Raw genomic sequence first — 20,448 nt, 5'->3', positions numbered from 1 at the left:
ATATCCCATAATCCAGAATTTTTTTCCTGTGATATAATTATATTATTTATTGGCAGGAAATAACCTGGGCATTTCATTTGCATAGTTTGTTAGTGTTATTATATATTGCAACTGATTTTAAAGTATTTTAATGTAGTCAGTAATTCTTTTTTATCTGAAATGTAATTAATGCTGATGTCAATTACATTTGAAAGAAATAAAAAATATATAAGATTCTAGGAATATTTAAGATTTCATCATGTCTCTAGTAAAATACTTCATGAAATTCACCTCCTTAATCTTCTATTAGCTGAAAATAGTATTAATCCTCAGAAAATAATTTCCCTCCAAATAGCATTTCACTTGTTTATATTGGTATCAAATAGTGAAGTGAGAGAGAAAATCTGTGCAAATTTTGATTATTAGAGTAAATATGTGAAGATCCTTGATCTTACTGAGAAGACTTTAATTTTGAAATGTGTGTCTAGAAAATGAAGTTACCTACTATTTCAAAACTCACCAGATCTCTAATAAAGGTGGTTGATTAGAGTTAGAACTGATAATTTTAAATTTCAACAGTCACTTTGAATCAAAAAAGGGTAATTACTAATCCAAAATAAATTCAAAACAATTGAATCTTTAGAAAGTTAAAAATATAAAAACAGGGCTTCAACTTTAATAAAGGTACTTATGATTTCTTGGTAAGACTGGGGAGGATAAAGCTTAGGATAAAGCTAAGTACTATTTTTAACATAATACTTTTAGTAAGTAGTTAATACTTTTTTAGTAAGTAGTTAATATTATTTGAAATGATAGTTTCTTAAGTACAACAGATTTTGTATGTGTAATCACTAATTTTTCACATGGAATACCATCTTTCAAGTTCACCCAGCTGCTTATTTTTATAAGATGTCATGAACCTGCTTACCTGTGTTCACCTGGGTAAACAGGCAAACATAATGCATGCCTTACCAAATGAAGTTAGATTGGAGTGAATAATATTCCTTGTTTTCCCTGTTCTTGTTTTCGGAGTCTTTCTAAACATATTCTTATTGGGTTTATTGAATTGATATGCCAAACATTCCTTATTAGTTATACAAAGCATGATTGCCTTATTAAATTAATACAAATGACTATTATCTAGTAGATACCACAAAATATGGTATCTTAAATAGGAAATGAGTTATTTATAAATAACAATAAATATCATCCATAATATGGTATCCATTAATTCTACCTTTTTGGATATCAAATTCAGAAACACAGGTCTCATATTTAGACATTATTCATAACAATTATGGGGCCAAATAAATAGTACACATTAACTTATATAGTTTTTGTGGCTCCACAATTGAAGTGAGATAGTGGAATCATGAAAGATATAATCATTTTTGAATTGATTCTACAGTTGTCTTTATTTTCTAAATCTCCCATGAGCCCCCTATCTACCATGAGATATTATTTTCATAAACCTAGCACATAAAATCAATCATGATTCCTTTCCATTCTGAGATTTCAAAGCTTAAGACATCCAGTATAGAGGAAAAGTTTATACAGAAGCTGAGTGTACACAAAGCAGCAGTGCCAAAAGTATTCACTGTCACCCATGAATTTGAAGAAAATTTACAAAACCCAAATCACCAGTGCTTACTTTCACATTTGCTATCAGAACCTGCAAGAGGGGTCCAGAGATGGTTAGGAATGTATATTTGTTTTTGCAGAAGGAATTTGTGGGTGAACACCTACAATGAACTTTCCATATCTCCTTTGAACCTCAGGTAGCAACATACTTTTCAGGGCCAAAGATAAAACCAATATTTTATCTCCTAGAAATTAGGCAATTCAGTACCCTAGAAATGGAAGGAATTTTAGTGTCTGACCATATACTACTTCATAAAGAAAAGTAATGAATGAACAAATAAAACAGCAAAAACAATAACATCAACTATATGATTCCCATTCTTAATATCTAACTGATAGTAGAAATAATAGTAAAAAGAGAGGGCTCCTGGTCAGGGATTTTACTCATCTTGTTTCAGTGAAGATGGTCTTAGATTTGTCCCAGTGAAGTTATTGAAAATGTCTACAATAGACGTCTTAATTGATTTGTAATTCCATCATCAGATTGCTGATATTCTGGCCAAAAATTTTATACATACTCATCAAAACACTATACTTCTGGTGTGAATCTGAACCAAATTCTGTTATATTACAAAGAAAATGAAATTAATACTGGCCAACAGGGCATAGCATCAGTTTTCAATATGAAATGTTGGTAAAGTCAGGAGAAATAACTTCCCAGTGACATTCTATTTACAGATTTGTTAGCTTTTATACATTCAGCACAAAGAAAACTTTAATCTTGTTATCAGCATTTTGAAACACTTTTATAGAATATAATATATCTAGTAATTGCCTAATTTCCTTGTTTTTTGAAAAACAAGTGATGCTTGGAAGTGAGTATTCCCATTAAATTGCTGTCAATCATACTCAGTCCTACCAAGAAAAAATAAGCAGAAGTGGTCAGTCTATTACTTTTCTAAAAAAAAAAAAAAAAATCAATTCTCTCTTTTTGGTGTCTTGGTCTCCCCTTCTCCTTGAAATGTGACCAATTATTCAAGTCAAGAAAACTGTACAAAATATCCTTGAAATGTTTTATCCCATATAAATATACATTTAAATAGAAATGGAGTAATGATCTATTACAATTTCATAATGAGAGAAATTCAAAATCTATTTATTAGAAAAATGTCATTTAATTTAGAAACTATGTATTTGCATGCAAGTTAAAGTGTACTTGCAGTAAGATTTTACATCAAACTAGGGTTCTAAGTTACTTACTGATGACAGAACCATTTTCCCCATGTTAAAATGCCTGTGTGGGTCTTTCATTTATAAATTTATACATGGCTTAATACAGATTTGCCTATTGTAAATATATTAAGAAAAAGAACAAAAGTTTGAATATGAATGTTTTATTTAACTTGAAAATTCATGTATACCATGAAATGTAAAATCTTAACTACCAACTCAAAACTTATTTTTAACCAAATGAACATTCTGCTATAATCAAGATCCAAATCAACGAGAACGATATTTCTACTTCCAGACACTCATTGTGATTTGGAATGTAATTCCAAATTCAAATTTTAATCAATGAATAATAGACTATGTATGCTACATCTTCCTTGGTTTAATATTTAGTTTATAATATTAGTCAATCATTAAATATATAGTTACTTCATTCATTTTAATTGTTATATTTTTTATTATGTGATTATACTACCATTTATTTGCCTATAGTAATGTTTTTGTATATTTGAGGAGTGTTCAGTTTGGGGATATTTTGATTGGTGCTTTTCTGAGCATTCTTGTGTCTGTATTTTGGTAAATATAGTTGGGTATTACATTAGTTTATGTTCCCATCCATGATGGGACAGTTTCAGTCACTGTCCATCCTTGTCAGCACTTATATTATCTCCTATTCATTTAGACCATTCTGATATTTATGTAGCACGGTCACATTATGTTCTTCTTAACCTTACAAAAACAGAAAAGAAAAACTAATTTCAATACATTATATTTCATTTGAAGTACTTAGATGTCCTACTTTGCAATACTTTTCCTTATTTAAATGATAATAAGAATAGCAGATGATGAAATCTTTCCACAATAAACAAAAGTTAAAAGAATTTACAAATAGAAAGCCTGCCCTACAGAACATTCTTAGCAAAATATTTCATGAGGAGGAAGTGAAAAGCAACAATACAAGTCAGCACAGGGAGGAACTACCCTAAAGGAAAAGCCAATCAAAGGAGAAACCAAGTCAAGTTAAAAACCAAAAATAAGTCAAAATGACCAGGAATTCAAATCATATCACAATAATAACCTCAAAGTCAATGGCCCACACTCAATAATCAAAAGACATAGACTGGCAGATTGGATTAAAAAGAAAGACCCAACAATATGCTGCCTTCAAGAGACTCATCTCATAGAAAGAGGCATCCACAGACTAATGGTGAAAGGATGGGGAAAAGCATACCATGCACATGAACCCAGTAAAAAAGCAGGGGTCTCCATCATCCTATCAGATAAAGTGCACTTCAAACCTAAGTTAGTCAGAAGGGATAAAGAAGGACATTTCATACTGCTAAAGGGAAGCATAAAACAACAAGATATAACAATTTTAAATATTTATGCCCCAAACAATGGAGCATCTATGTATAGCAAACAATTCCTTCTCAATTTTAAGAATCAAATGGACCAAATAATATTAACAGTGGGGGAATTTAACACACCGATCTCACCACTTGATAGATTCTCCAAACAAAACTGAACTGAGGCTAGTTTCACTCTGATAACAAAACCAGACAAAGACACATCAAGGAAAGAAAACTTTAGGTCAATATCCCTGATGAACATAGATGCAAAGTTCCTTAACAAAATACTGGCAAATCGCATATAAAAATATATTAAAAAGATAGTGCACCATGATCAAGTGGGGTTTATCCCAGGGATGCAAGGTTGGTTCAACATCCGGAAATCAATAAATGTAATTCACCACATCAGTAGACTTAAAGTTAAGAATCATATTACTGTTTCAATTGATGCTGAGAAAGCATTTGATAAAATACAGCACCCCTTCATGCTTAAAACACTAGAAAAAATAGGAATAGTAAGAACATACCTCAACATTGTAAAGGCTATTTATGCTAAGCCCATGGCCAACATCATTCTTAATGGAGAAAAACTGAAAGCATTCCATATAAAAACAGGAAAAAGACAGGGATGCCCTCTTTCACCATTGCTATTCAACTTTGTCCTTGAAACACTTGCCAGAGCAATTAGACCAAAGAAATTAAAGGGATACAAATAGGAAAAGAAGAACTAATACTGTCACTATTTGCTGATGACATGATCCTATATTTAGAAGATCCAAAAAACTCCACTAGAAAACTTCTAGAACTAATAAATGAATTCAGCAAAGTAGCAGGATATAAAATCAATACGCGTAAATCTAATGCATTTCTATTCATAAGTGATGAATCCTCTGAAAGAGAAATTAGGAAAACCACTCTATTCACAATAGCCTCAAAAAAAAAATACTTGGGAATTAATCTAACAAAAGAGGTGAAAGACCTCTACAATGAAAACTACAGAACACTAAAGAAAGAAATTGAAGAAAACCTTAGAAGATAAAAAGATCTCCATGTTCTTGAATAGGCAGAATTAACATTGTCAAAATTGCCATTCTACCAAAGGTGCTACACAGATTCAATGCAATTCCAATTAAAATCCCAATGACATTCCTCATAGAAATAGAGAAAGCAATCATGAACTTCATCTGGAAGAACAAGAGACCTCAAATAGCCAAAACAATCCTGATTAGAAAAAGTGAAACAGGAAGTATCACAATATCAGACATTAAACTATACTACAAAGCAATAGTAACAAAAACAGCATGGTATTGGCACCAAAATAGACAGGCAGACCCATGGTACAGAATAGAAGACACAGAGACAAAAATCACATACAGTCACCTTATACTAGACAAAGGAGCCAAAAACATACAATGGAGAAAAGATAGCCTGTTCAACAAATGGTGCTGGCAAAACTGGAAATCCATATGCAGTAAAATGAAATTAAACCTCTATCTCTCACCCTGCAAAAAACTCAACTCAAAATGGATCAAGGCCTTAGGAATTAGACCAGAGACCCTGCACCTAATAGAAGACAGAGTAGACCCAAATCTTCATCAGATTGGCTTAGGATCAGACTTCCTCAACAAGACTCCCAAAGCACAAGAAATCAAAGCAAGAATCAATAAATGGGATGGACTTGAACTAAAAAGCTTTTTCTCAGCAAAGGATACAAACAAGAATGTGAAGAGAGAGCCTACAGAGTGGGAGAAAATCTTCCACATGCACTTAAGATAGAGCACTTATCTCCAAAATTTATAAAGAACTTACAAAACATTACACCAAAAATACAAAGAACCCAATCAATAAACGGGCCAAGGAACTGGACATACACTTTACAGAAGATGACATATAGGCAATTAATAAATATACGAAAAAGTGTTCAACACATTTAGTAATTAGAGAAATGCAAATTTAAAAACTCTAAGATTTCATATTACTCCAATTAGAATGGACTTTATCAAGAACACAAACAATAATAGATGTTGGCATGGATGTGGGGGAAAAGGCACACTTTTACATTGCTGGTGGAGTTGCAAATTGATGCAGCAACTCTGGAAAGCAGTGTGGAGAATCCTCAGAAAATTTGGAATGGACCCACCTTTTGACCCAGTTATCCCATTCCTTGGTTTATACCCAAAGGACTTAAAATCAGCAAACTACAGTAACACAGCCACATCAATGTTTACAGCAGCTCAGTTCACAATAGCTATATTGTGGAACCAACCTAGATGCCCTTCGACAGATAAATGGATAAAGAATCTGTGATATATATACACAATGGAATATTACTCAGCCATAAAGAAGAATAATATTGAGACATTTGCAAATAAATGGATGGAATTGGAGAATATTATGCTAAGTGAACTAAGCCAATCCCAAAAAACCAAAGGTCGAATGTTTTCCTTGATAAGTGGAGAATGATATATAATGGGGGTTGGGGGTGTGGAGTGAGAGAAGAATGGGGGATCTTTGGATTATGTAGAGGGAAATGAGAGGGAGTGGGTATGAAAAATGTTAGACTGAGACAGAAATCATTGCCCTATGCACATGTATGATTACACGAATGTATGAATCAACAATGTGCACAACCATAGAAATGAAATGATGTACCCCATTTGTGTTCAATGAATCAAAATGCAGTCTGTAAAAAATTAAAAGATAAAAAAAAGAATAGCAATCCTGGAATACTCAGTAGTACAATAGCTGGGATTGAGATTCTTGGCCAATTATGATTCTGAAAAAATTTACCTAAATCTGTATAATTTTTCAACCTTGTTATTAACTATGACAATTAAGAACAAAACTAAAGACAAAGCAGTTCCTCTAACATTTAATAATACTCCTGTATGTTAAAAGAAAGTTTCCTGATTTGTATGTAAACCAGAATGTGAATCAGTTCATGGCTAAAATAAAATTATGAGATGCATCTCAGTTTCCATTGTCTGCATTATATTTGTGTTTCTAAAGAAACGTAGGAAAACCATATGTCATTCTGTTAGTTTCTCCTCACTCTGCCAACATCTGTTACTGTAGTTTTTAACAGGCACTATGTAACTGCTTGCTGAGGAGAGTTTTGAAGAAAATTGTACATCCCTTCTTCAACAATGGAGCCTTTGTAAAGGTTGTGATTAGAGAAAAAATGCTCTGCACCAAGCTAATTCTCTCTCTCATGTATATTAGTTGGGTTCAATAGTTCTCATTTGTAGCTGTTAAGTGTTTGTATTTTGGAGCTCAAATTTCCTTTTTTCAGATCCTTGTACCCTTCACAAATGATGTGGCTTTTAGGTAGTTACATAACCTATTTAATCCAATTTATACAATGGTTATAACTATAATATAGATATTACAAGGTGTGTTAGACTGAGTCCTCCAAGAGACAGATATTAAAAAGGGGTTGAGCACAAAACGATTTTATCAGGGGAAATTCCTGTCAGACATACAGAGGGGCAGCTGTGTAAGGCTGGAGGAGCTGTTGACTGAGAAACAAGCCTGAGCGAGAGGGAAGGAGAGAGGAAGGGAAGGTAGAGTGGAAGCCCGCTAGGCCTGTCTAAGGAAGATTTACCAAGGGTTTCAGGGCATTCTGCACCAAAATTGGCTGTTGGAGAAGCCCTGTGTCTTCCTGTGTTGTACTTACCTTAGAAATTCTTCTACACTCCGTCATTGGGGGAAGAGAGGACAGATGCAGAACCAGAGTTTAGGCAACACAGCAGGTGACCTTAATCAACTAAGCTTCCTGTACTTGAAGCTGTGGGGCACTCATGGACATCACAGAGGATATCATGAAGATGATTTGACAAACTCAGAATAGCATAAATAAAACACCACCACCTGAAAATGCATTTATTTGGTTTACCATTATTCATCATCATTATTAATACTTAATAAAAGAGCTACATGTGCAATCTGCCTGGAATGTTGAGAAAGTGAAGAGTAGTGTAACAGTGCTACAAAGGATTCAATTTTACTTGATTCTTCCAAGTTGAAGAACACTGCACCTTAAAAACCTAAGTGTAGTTTTCTACTATTTTTTTATTGGTATATACTTCCAAATCCCAAATGGATAATAGAAAACCTAACTCTGAACTCCTCTATGGCAGCACAAAGAAGTGGGTTCAACACTGTTTTAAAAATCAAGATTCATTAATGTTATTATATTTGTCATAGCCAATTGATATTATCAATGTCAAAGGGTTCCTTCCATCATTTATATAATTTGGAGGACTTAGCAATCGTTTGGTTCACTTTTTAAAATTGATCATTGGGGGTATATAACCTTGGAGAGAAATGCTACTCCTTGAAAACTCTTGCATATGGCAATATTCTTAACAGTGGAACTTCCTTTTATCTTTCAAAGATTTTTTTCCACTACTGTGAAAATTCAGAGGGAGAATATTAATAGTAGTAATATTAATATTAATACTAGTAGTAATTACTACTAGTAATTACTAGCAGTAATTAATATTAATATTACTACTATTAATAGTAGTGACACTGCTCAAATAGTGGGAAGGGACCAGGTATGGTGGTGCTCACCTATAGTACCAACAACTCTGGAGGCTCAGCAGGAGGGAGGAGAACAAGTTTGAGTTCAGCCTTGGCAACTTAGTGAGAACCTGTCTCAAAACAAAGTAAAATAAGGCTGGGGATATAGCTCAATGGTAGAGTGTCCCTAGATTCAATTCCTAGTACTCCAAAACAAGAAGAAAGAAGATGTGGAAAACAAAATTACATTGAATGAATGTGAACATTCTCATTGAAGATTCTCTGAGGCTATGTTATTATATTAATGGAAGCGTCCAAATGAGTCAGAGGAGACCCTTACACCTTCAGATGGAATCTTGAGGGTGTGGCTCCTTACCTTCCTGCATTCTTGTCTCCACTTTGAGGACAGAGGCCTAGTTCTTCTCTGTATGTATTGCTCATGTGCCTTTGCTGTTTCTCCTGCCTGTATGTCATCCTCTGCTCTGAGTTCTCATTAACCACACCACGTGAGACCTATTCTTACTCTGTTACTTAAAGGGCTATGTTATAACGTCTTGACCTTTCCTCAGGTGTTTTGCCCTAATGGGCTTTCCACGTTCCCAATGCCCATGTCCTGTGTTATCTTACCTCACACAGAACCTTGTACAGTTCCTCCCAGCTGTTCCCACCATGTGGCATTATAACTGTTACTTGTCTTTGTGTTTAGCAATCCTGTTCAGAAAACATGGACAGTTGTAGGGCTGGAATCTATTAGGTATTTTTATATTATAGAAAATCGTAATGAATGAATGTGCAAATGAATGGCTTACTTAATAAATTCCCAGGTAGGTAATGAGCATTTTGAGGACAAGAATTATCCCATCTTATAATCCTAAACAGCTAGTATAGAACTTTGACTACAGTAGACATTTAATACCTCTTTGAAACTGATGAATTTAAATATTTTTATGACTACTAAGTTGGCATTATATTATTGTCATTTTGGGAAGGTAGCGAACTTTCAAATGCCTTTCATTGCCTAGGAAATCATCTTTTGACATACAAATGAATCTTGGTAAAAGAAAACTACTACTTATAAAAGATCATAAAAGATTTTGCAGAGTTTTAGTTGATTTTAAAGTTAATGATTTTGACTCGTGCTGTTAAATATATATATGTATTTAACAATATTATTGGGAGTTCTTTAAATGCTGTATAAGTAGAATAAAATGATCTAGATAATGTGGATGCAGCTGTATGTGTAATTCACCAAGAATTGATAACAAAGTCAGATGTATATCAATTATTACCAGCATATTAACAATTAGTATTATAAGACAAGTATATTTGGTTGGGTCTTAGAAGGTAAAAATATTAGAAGAGTTTATATTTCCACTATAAATATTTTAACCTGGAAAAAGAATTACAGATGTACTGGAGTATGTTCCAAGAAAAAATATATTGGTGTATGTTCATCATGGAGGATATTCTGAAATTGAATTAGTTCAAGTAGTTGGGGAAGATAATACTCAGCAGTTTACTAAGTCTTGTGTCTTTCGTTTTTCATTTTGTTAGCTATACTCAGCGTGTGGTTGGAAATGGAATCAAGGCCCAATCTGGGAATCCTGAAGTCAAAGTCAAAGGAACTGATCCTGTGATAAATCAGATAATTGATAAACTGAAGCATATAATTCAGGTAACAAGATCCCTTATTTACAGGATTGGTTTATTGACAGTAAATAGTAAATGTTACTTTCCATTATATTTGATATTTCTGTTAATCATATCTGCTAGTCTTACCTAAAAATGGGCACTGGAATCACTTATTTCGATCTGAGGGTTTAGAAATTCTTAGTTGCATGATTGTCACATAGTCAATGTGTAGTGGTATTTTTATGGGTGGACAGTCTGTACCTGTGAAAAGCAAACCGTTGCTTCAGCATTTTAATAATGAGAATATATTTCATCCTCCACAAGTAAGTTTTAATCAAGGTACAACTATGGCCATTAAAGAAACACATCAGAGCAGAGTACATTTCAGCATTACATTCTAGGTGACTCTTCACCTTGGAGTGAAGGCATTTGCTGTGTTCTCAATACTACTTAAGTCATAAATGAATAATCTGCATCTCTAGTATTTATTTACTATATCACATTGTACATGGTATTTTGTAACTGACCTAATAATTGTTTAGAAAATACTCATTTTATTAACAATACTTCTGCTTTATATTTAATAATATTACTTAATCAAGTAAATATATACTGTTATTTTTAATGCATAACATATGAAGCATCAAGATACCTGTCAGAAGACTATTACATTGAAATAATCTGTTAATTGGAACAAAATATTATGTTATATGTTGCAGTTACTACTTCCTATGTCAACTGGTTTGGGGGGTAAGAAGAACTATCTGTTTTTTTAGTTATTAGTCATTTCATAAAAATTTATGTGTGTGCACATGTTTATACACACACACACACACACACACACACACACACATTATTTTTTCTTTTTCTTTTTTTTTTTTTTGCGGTGCTGGTGATTGAACCCAGGGTCTTGTGCTTGTGCAAACACTCTACCAGCTGAGCTATATCCCCAGCCCCATACCTTCATTTTTAAACAAAACTTTGATGGATAGTCAATGCTGATTTTTGGTACTGTGTGTCAGAAAATATATCTAGATAATACTGAATCTGTACGTAGAGTATTTTAGAGTCACTCATTTGAATTTCATGATTGTTCTACAAAACTTAGGTTTCTGCAGGTCTAGTTGCTAGAACTCTATTTCCATGAGGGTCTCTGCATCTGGAGGAAAGGAGATGTAAGAAGGGTATAGGGGCTGTGGCCAGAAGGCAGTAGTGGTTACCTTGCTCATTCTGTTGCATGTATTGGGGAAACGTGGCTCTCAGTTTGGGTGGTAAACCAAAAGTATGTTCTGTTGAGAGCAGAGGAAGGGAAGAGTGGCATCGGACCACAGTAAGTAAACCTCACAGCCTCTAGTCAGTTAAATTGATTCCCTCAAAGAGAAGCCTCTAGGGTAAAGTAGGTGCATTATGCTGCTGGTGGACCAACTGCTGAGGCATTTCCTGCAGCGGAGCAGTCTTAGGTTGGGTCAAGAGCTGAAGTGGCTGTGAAGGAGTGGTCAGTGAGCTACAGGAGCTGCAGCTGCGTGGCTGAGGTCGAAAGGAGAGAGCCTCATCCTCGGAAAAAATTGCATTCCTTCCATCAGTGAAAATCATCCATATGCTCAGAAGAGAAGTCACTGTCCCTGCCAGATTCCCTCTTAATTGGAACGTATTTTAGAGAATTTTTAAAAGAAAAACAGTACTTCCAGGGGAAACAGATTTAGACTCAGAAGAGAATGAGGCTTTATGACAATTGTAATATGACTTAATTCTTGAGTTTCCAGTGGTTCAATAAACAATGTGTTAGGAATTAGATAAATAAGAGAAATAGATCTCTAGTATATGCTGGCATACATGTGTGTTTCCTGGGGTTCTCCAGGAAAAAGACTGTGGGATAGGAATTTTGGCCAAGCACCCGTTCAATCATAAAGAACTGGGAGAAGTAGGACCGTGCAGAAAAAGGAACAGAACTGGGCTGTCCTTGGAATTGAAGCCTCATCTGAACCCAACAGGAGCTCTGGCTAGGAGGCCCTTCTCACACTGTCCTACTGTGAACCCAGTAGGCATGTCTCCATTCCCCTGACCCACCATCATTGACTGATGCTTCTAGGGTAGAGGCAGACAGGTTAGCTCAGTGATGAATGAGCAGGGGCCAATACTCCCACCTGCAGCTGGAGGAATGATTACCCCGGTCAGGGCAGAACTTCATCGCAACATCTAATAAGAGATGGCACGTAGATGTAGGTTCATTGAAACCATAGTGCACAATTGATGATACAATCAAAACAGCTGTAATATTAATCAGCTCATTTTATTGATAGCAAAATTTTAGTCGTTTTCAGAGTGCACAGGATCATCCCGATGACAGAAAAAAAGTTTAGAAATTTAGCATCTATTTATTCTATCTCCTTTTAATTTTAGGGGTATATAGGAAGTTGTATAAAATATGTACTATACTCATGCAATAATGTGTATAGTTTATGGATATATAAGTATACATATCAAGTGGGTATGCATTCAAAGTGTTTTCTACAAATCCCATATATTTATGTTTATATTATGTAATATGTAATACATACTTGATAATGTATGTGTAAAACAGTGGAAATCCTGTTATAAATAAGTGAGGATAGAGCTGCTATCAGGAAACACTGTACAGATGTAAGAATATATTCACAAAGGAATACATAGATATCCAAAATACAAAGGTTTATAAAATCCCTTTGGAGGAGGTCTCTCTGATTTGTTGTCCATTTAGCCCAACATTCCTCCCTTCTTGTTGCATAGGTTTCAAAGCCATAGCCTTTCAAGGTGGCAGAGGGAAATAATCCTACTTTTCTTTTATAGATCCTGTGTTAGATTTAGTCCCATTCTTTCATCTTTGTCAGAGTGTGCAAAGTTCCAATTATTCATGCTTAAGTTTTTCTAGGGTTACTAGAGAATATCAAATACATCGCCAGCTTTGAGGTCTATCTTTTTAAGGTCTGGTAGAATGACATGATTGAAAATTAGATTTTTGTAGAGGATAGCACAAAGTCATATCTTGAACAGATGTCACTACAATATTAACCTTTGATTCCTTAGAATGTACTCTTTCATAAACCGACTTTCCTGGAGATGAAGAGAAACTTTTGATTCTGTCAGACTTCTGACTGCTGATAATGTGTGTGTACCCTGGCCACGGAGGGTTATTGTACTGTGTGGTATCAGGAGGCAGTTAGCAGGATCCCCATAGTGTCAGCTAAGTAGGAGTTCAGAAAACTGTCTTCTGTTAGTGAGAATTTATTAATTTTGGAGTAGTGTAGACCAAAGGAGAATATAGACACAGGCACATATTTCAAAATCTAATTAGTAGTTTCAGATGATCCCTCAGTGTTTGGATAAAATTACTTTTATTGTGATGGATGTTAAGTGTATCTCTTAATGCTGTCTCTCATGATAGTGTTAAAGAAATGTTCCTTTGCCCTTTTTGTCCACATGCCAGTATATGGAAATAAGTCAGCCATATTTATTTATCAGCAAAAAATATTAATAAAAATCACCTCCAGATGTTTGCCACAAACACCTGTCTTCTTGGCCTTCTGTTGATCTGACCTCATTTTTTACCCTATTACTTCTGCAATTAATCACCAAGCACAAGAGTAGAGACTTTACCTTGAATATGCCACTTTTAAAGTATCTTAATAATTACTTTCTTCAAAATAGTCAACATGCAGTTATTAAATTCCTAGTATGGATCTGGTTCTGCACTCTGGTGAACAAAGTAGACACAACTCTGCAATTATGAGATTTGCATTCTGAGAAAAAATGAACAAATGAACAATTGTAGTTGGCAAGCATTATAAAGAAAATGGAGTAAGAGAAGCCAAGGCCTTAAGTAGAGTGTGCTAGAGGAAGCCATTGAAGGGCAGTGTTTGGGTTGATACTGAATGAAGAAATAAAAGGAGTCAGAAGAAAATATGTGAGAAATGTATTTGAGGCAAAAATAATATTTGCAAAGACCCTGTCGTGGGAGTAAGTTTATTATATTCAGAAAACTGAGTGAAAAGAGGAGATAGACATAAGCCTATTTAAGGGAATGTTGTAGGCCTAGAGCACTTGCCTAGCATGTGCAAGACCCTGGGTTCGATCCCTAGTATCTAAAAGAAGATATTATTATTCTAAGTGGAATAGGAAGCCATTTGAAGACCATAGGCAGGAGATGGTTTAATTTATGTTTTATAAAGATAAACTTGGTTTCCTTGTGGAAATGCACCATGGAAATAAAGAATAGAACATATAATATAGGCAGAAAATCATGGTGATTAGAGATTGAACAGTATGTGTGGATACTATAAGAAGTGGTTGGATTTTGTAAATACTGAAAATGGGGTAATCAGGATTTCTAATGTGTTAGAAATTCAAATGAGAAGAAGACAAGATGAAGATAAGGTTTGGTTGGATCAGAGTGTCATTGAATGTAAAAAAGGAATTCTCAAAGAGGAGCAGGTCTGAAGGTGGGTTCTGATTGGAAATCAGTAAATCTGCAATGCCTATTAGATCTCCAAGAGGAATAAACAAAGTTCAGTGGGACCACAGAACTGGAAGTGTACTTTTGGGATTATCAACATAAGTTGTATAAGGAATCCCCCTTACTTTAAAATAGTAGTTCACACCAAAACTATTAGAGAATATAAGACAGCAACATCATATGAGAAATGTGTATTACAAAATCTTTTGAGTGGGGATAACATTTTATTAAATGCATTTGGTAGCTTGTAGATAGGAGATTCATCTAGGACAGACAAGATATTTGGTAATATGCACAGTTTCTTAGAAGAAAAATAATCAGTTAATTTTTGGAAATTGTATTTTATTATTTTAGGAAATTGACAGTGTAGAAAATATTTATTTCATTTATAAAACAACAAGCCTGCTAGGCTTTTTTTTAAACTTAAATATACATGTAAATGAATTAATCCTTTTACTTTTATGAAAAATGAAATTGGGTCCAACGGTTACCTTTGGCTTCCCAACTTGATCTACTCACTCAGCTACACGTGCCAAATACATTTTCATGGCATTAAATTGTCTGCCAAGTCACTGTTACTGCTTATATATTATGGGAAGATTATAGTTTCACCTAACTCAGTTACCAAAGGTGGGTATATTGGGTATATTACCAATTTTTCATGATAATAAAGACTGCTAATAGGAATATCAACAGACATAAGTATCTTTTGCATCTTTTCTGATCTTTTATGTCTGTATATTGTAAATAAGAAAGTTCATTAGTAATTTTAGTAAATATTGACAAACTTTTCTCTAGGAAAATTACAGCAACTTGCACTTGAAGCAAATAGAATGGGACTGTCACTTTTCCCCACATTAACGGGGTGTGTGGAAGCTTGGTGGTGAACAGACGTTATTGGTCAGGTGGAAAGTTACGTGCTTCTAGAGACTAAAGCAACAGTCCTTTAGAAATGTTAGCCTAAGCCTGGTGTCCAAGGATGGCCAAAAGAAATAATTTAGTTAGAAGATAATTTATAAAAATGTCATGGCTTCCTAGAGAGAGGTCATAGCACAAACAAATTTGGTTTTACTTTATCCTTTAAGGCAAGCATTATATGGATTATTTTCCCTGAAATAAAAAAATGCTGAGGAGATCTGATGTAAATAGAGGACTTTGGATTATAACTTGGTCCTCAAGGGTTGTCTGAGGCACTTCCTGTAGTTATTTTCTGAGTTGAGAACTGGAACCTTGGAGAAAAGACTGAAGTCATGCACGCCACTCTTCCACCTGGGATTCTGATAACTTCCTCTGCATCAGACATGGTGCAGCCTCTCAGAGGACTTTCCAATGGTTTCCTACATTTCAAAGCTTGTTCCTGTGGTAGACAACGCTTTTATCTTTGATGATCAACTGTGATAAATATGTTGAAACCAATAGTCAGTGAGGAATTCACTAACATATGACACTAACTGTTTTAGATGTTTGCATCAGACTGAATTGCCCTTTGATAACATAGACTACAAAAAATGCTTCATTGCTCTGAGCATATCTGAGGTAAGGGACAGACCCTTCAAATTCAAATTTGCTTTCCTTAAACACTTATTTTGAAACTTCTTATTCATATTGACTATGTTTGTTTAAATTTGTCAGCAAAAAGTACAATTATGCCACAATTAATTCTTAAATAGTAAATGATATCTATAATTTTTTCAACAAAAATGTCAGCAGTTAAAATTCTAAATGCTGAGCAATATTGATTGTGAATGCTAATGCTTCTATGCTTAAAATTCATTTATTTACTTTCAAAATGAAACATAAAAAGTAGTATTCAAATTTTCTATAATTCTCTCACTGTGCAAACAAGCATTATACCATTGTTTAGAGTAGTAGATTCAAGTGATCTTTTATTTCTTCAAACCTTGCAATTCTAATACATATAAGGATTTCATTTCTATTAAATATTCATTTTATAGGACCTACAACTTCTTTACAAACATTTCTTCGTGTATAAGATAAATTTGATTTTTAAATGAAGGAAAGCAATGATTATAACTATTGCTTAAAACCAAAAAAATAACTAGATATTTTGTATTACATGTTGCAGTAATCACAATGAACTGGATTGAGACAGAGATGAGACTCTCATTTGATGTGAGAAACCACTGTGCTAACGACTCTACCTTTTTTTCACTCTGTTCCTAGAATACCAATATGATAGATAGTAATTTTAGAACTATGACAGATTGAGAAGTTCTAATTTAAATCTCAATGAATAGTTATAAGGATAGTGTTTGCATATATAAAAAAATGACAAGAGTTTCTAAAGATATTAGTGTCCCAAAGTTTCTGAATTCTGAAAAGCGTCCAAGCTTTTTTCATTAAACTTACTATAAAACACATTTTTTAAAATGTCCCCCCTGTTGATGGCTTATAATAGTGATGCAGAACCAGTTAATAATAATTGATTGATCAAGTGCTAATTGGAAAGCCTTTGACCATGAGATATCAACAGATTCCGTGAATTTCTTTCACTTTCACCAACTTTTCCTAACTTAGGTAATGCACCTGAGGACCCTGATTCCTTCCCCCTCAGCTCCACGATGCATCACTCATGCCTCCAGGTTTATGATTACAGAAACTATTACTAGAAAAACAAAAATTTCTCATTTTAATTGCAACACAGTAGTGACCAAAACACATGCAGTTGTCTTTCAGATAAGAAGAAAGTACTTGAAAGGCATGCAATAGCTTTGAGAGGTCATCTGATTTAGCAATTAGTTTGTGTGAGTAAATCCAATGGAAGGTGGCTTACTGCAGTGCCTGTTGTAAAGTTGACTTCACTACTGGCTGTTTCATTTTAAAAAATCAATTGTGCATAAAGAACCCTTTCAATCGGTGTACAATCAACTGGACATGATGAGTTAAGAACTCCTTTTGAAAGTAATGGGATTAAGGGTGACTGTTGGTAATTTATTTCTTATTATTTAAAGAGTATTTTATTGTTTTATGTTGAATAAAATTTTAACTTTATATTAACCCCAATGCTGCAATGCTGCTAATCTTTTGTATTATCCATCGAAACTTCAGACATGTATTAGCTTTGAAAATTAGGACCTTCATATTTTCCCTTCACTTAATTAGAAAAATCTATAGCCATGTATATGCTAAAAACCTTTACACCTTTCTATTAAAAATAATTCAGAATATGATTTATTTCACAAAATGAAGTTCCAAAGTATAACCAGCTGCTACTAGATTCAGATTTATTTTTTAAAATTAAAATCACTGGGATTTAAATTTTGCAGGAATTATTAAGTCTATCATGCAGCATATTATAAACAACTATATTAAATAAGTAAAATAACTTGACTGAACTATTTACTTAGTAATTTCAAATAACAATGACAAAAACAAACAGAAGCACTTTAAGTCTCAATAAACTATTCTTGCCACATTATAACAGCATGCTGAAGAGCATAACTTTTGAGTTAACAGAAGGCATGTGGATAAATGCCTGCTTTTGTAATCATTAATTGTATGTCTGTAGTCACCTTACCTGTCATCTTTAAGCTGGTAGAATTGTAACATTTTCCAGTGATTTTGGAAAACAGATGGGGGTTCTTTAAAAGATTAAACAGAAAGTTATCATATGATTCAGCAATATCATTCCTATCTACCCAAGATAAGACAAAATGTAAGTCCACACAAAATCTTGTACATGAATGTTCATAACAGAGTTATTTATAATATCCAAAAAGTGAAGTAACTCAAATATTTAGTACTGAAAAATGGTTGAATAAAATGTGATATTTCCATACAGTGAACTCTTATTCAGACGAAAAAGAGGACCAAAAAAGTGATGTGATACACCATAGATAAACCTTGAAAAATTATGTGAATTTAAAGAAGTTAATCACAAAAGAAAGCATTGTATGATTCCATGATATGATGAATATTGAGAAAAATGTTACTTCTTTATTAAAAAATGCAAATTAAAACAACCCTAAGATTTCATCTAACTCCAATTAGAATGGCTTTTATCAAGAACACAAACAATAGTAGATGTTGGCATGGATGTGGGGGGAAAAGGCACACTTTTATATTGCTGGTGGAGTTGCAAATTGGTGCAGCGCTCTGGAAAGCAGTGTGGAGATTTCTCAGAAAACTTGGAATGGATCCACCATTTGACCCAGCTATCCCACTCCTCAGTTTATACTCAAAGGACTTAAAATCAGCATACTACAGTGATGCAGCCACATCAATGTTCATAGCTGCTCAATTCACAATAGCTAGATTGTGGAACCAAACTAGATGCCCTTCAATAGATGAATGGATAAAGAAACTGTGGTATATATACACAATGGAATATTACTCAGCCATAAAGAAAAATAAAATTTTGGCATTTGCTGGTAAATGGATGAAGGTGGAAAATATCATGCTAAGTGAAATAGGCCAAGCCCAAAAAACCAAAGGCCGAATGTTTTCTCTGATAAATGCATGACAATATATAATGATGGGGGTGGTGGCGGGGGGGTGGGGGTGGGGAAGAAGAATGAAGGAACTTTGAATGGTGTAGAGGAAAAAAGGTTGGGAGGGGATGGGGATGGAAAAACAGTAGAATGAATCAGTATTACCATATATATATATGCATATATATATATATGTATGATTACATGAATGGCATGAATATACATTGTGTACAACCATAGAAATGAAAAGTTGTACCCCATTTGTGTATAATGAATCAAAATGTGTCTGTAAAATTAAAAAATATTTTAATAAAAAAAGAAAAAAATTTAAAAAGTAACTTTTGGGTGACATCAGTGACTATGCAATTATGTGGCAATACTGAGACTGAATCCTCAGAGGCCTGAGTTAACTTTGTAATTGAAAAATATATATGTGTGTATATGTATGTATGTATGTGTTTGTGTGTGTGTTTGTTTTGTTTTGTACTGGGCAGTTAAATTGCACAGATTGGTCTAGAACCTGCAATCCTTCTGTCTCAACCACCCAAGTTGTTGTAGTTACAGGCATATACGACCACAAGAAGATGAATTAAAAATTCATTGAACAACAGAGAAGGCTCCTATTTTTTGTTATTAGAAAGCCCCAAATTTCAAATAAGAGTTAACTTTAAAAAATTATTTTTATTTGTATATAGAACATTCTCTTATACTAAACCATTCTTATTAGTTTATTGAAGCCTTATCCTACCCAACTGATGGTTTTCAAATACTATGCTAGATAATTATTATCTTTTCATTGATATCTGAATGTCTGCAAGATTTGATCAGTTTTACATTTTTTAATTCCTCGCCCACTGCTAATTCCCCAACTCACTGCCTCTGATGACTGCCTCTGCCAGTTCACTGAAATGCTCTTGGTATCTTGGTTTCTTCCTTGCTTATCTTTTTCACTATTCAGAAACCAAGTCTTTTATCATTTTTTTAATCTCACTTGATCATTATCTACATTGCTTACCTCTTCTCTTTCCTCCACTCTTGATTTTTCAAGAATCTCTCTTACCATTCTCATTCCAGGAATTCTGTATCTTTCTTTAAAAGGTATGTTCTTCTGGGATCTTACCCAGTTCCTTTTCTTCTCATTCTTCCTGCTTCTCTGCATCCTCCTCTCTCATAGCTTCACAGTAGCCACTTACCTTTCAGGATGTTTCCTCAG

General features: G+C 33.9%; 1 protein-coding gene across 3 annotated transcripts in view; it reads left to right on the top strand.

The window, feature by feature from the left end:
* Positions 1–20,448, top strand: part of Gpc5 (glypican 5) — a 1,347,364-nt gene that overhangs the window by 434,602 nt on the left and 892,314 nt on the right. For all 3 annotated transcript variants that reach the window (XM_047554610.1, XM_047554611.1, XM_047554613.1), the window contains exon 6: positions 10,218–10,338. In XM_047554610.1, coding sequence (XP_047410566.1) covers positions 10,218–10,338 — 121 coding nt within the window. The remainder of the gene's footprint in view (positions 1–10,217; positions 10,339–20,448) is intronic.

The sequence above is a fragment of the Sciurus carolinensis genome, chromosome 5, assembly GCF_902686445.1.
Source record: "Sciurus carolinensis chromosome 5, mSciCar1.2, whole genome shotgun sequence".
Taxonomy (NCBI): Eukaryota; Metazoa; Chordata; class Mammalia; order Rodentia; family Sciuridae; genus Sciurus; species Sciurus carolinensis.
This window is presented reverse-complemented; position numbering and strand designations above follow the sequence as displayed.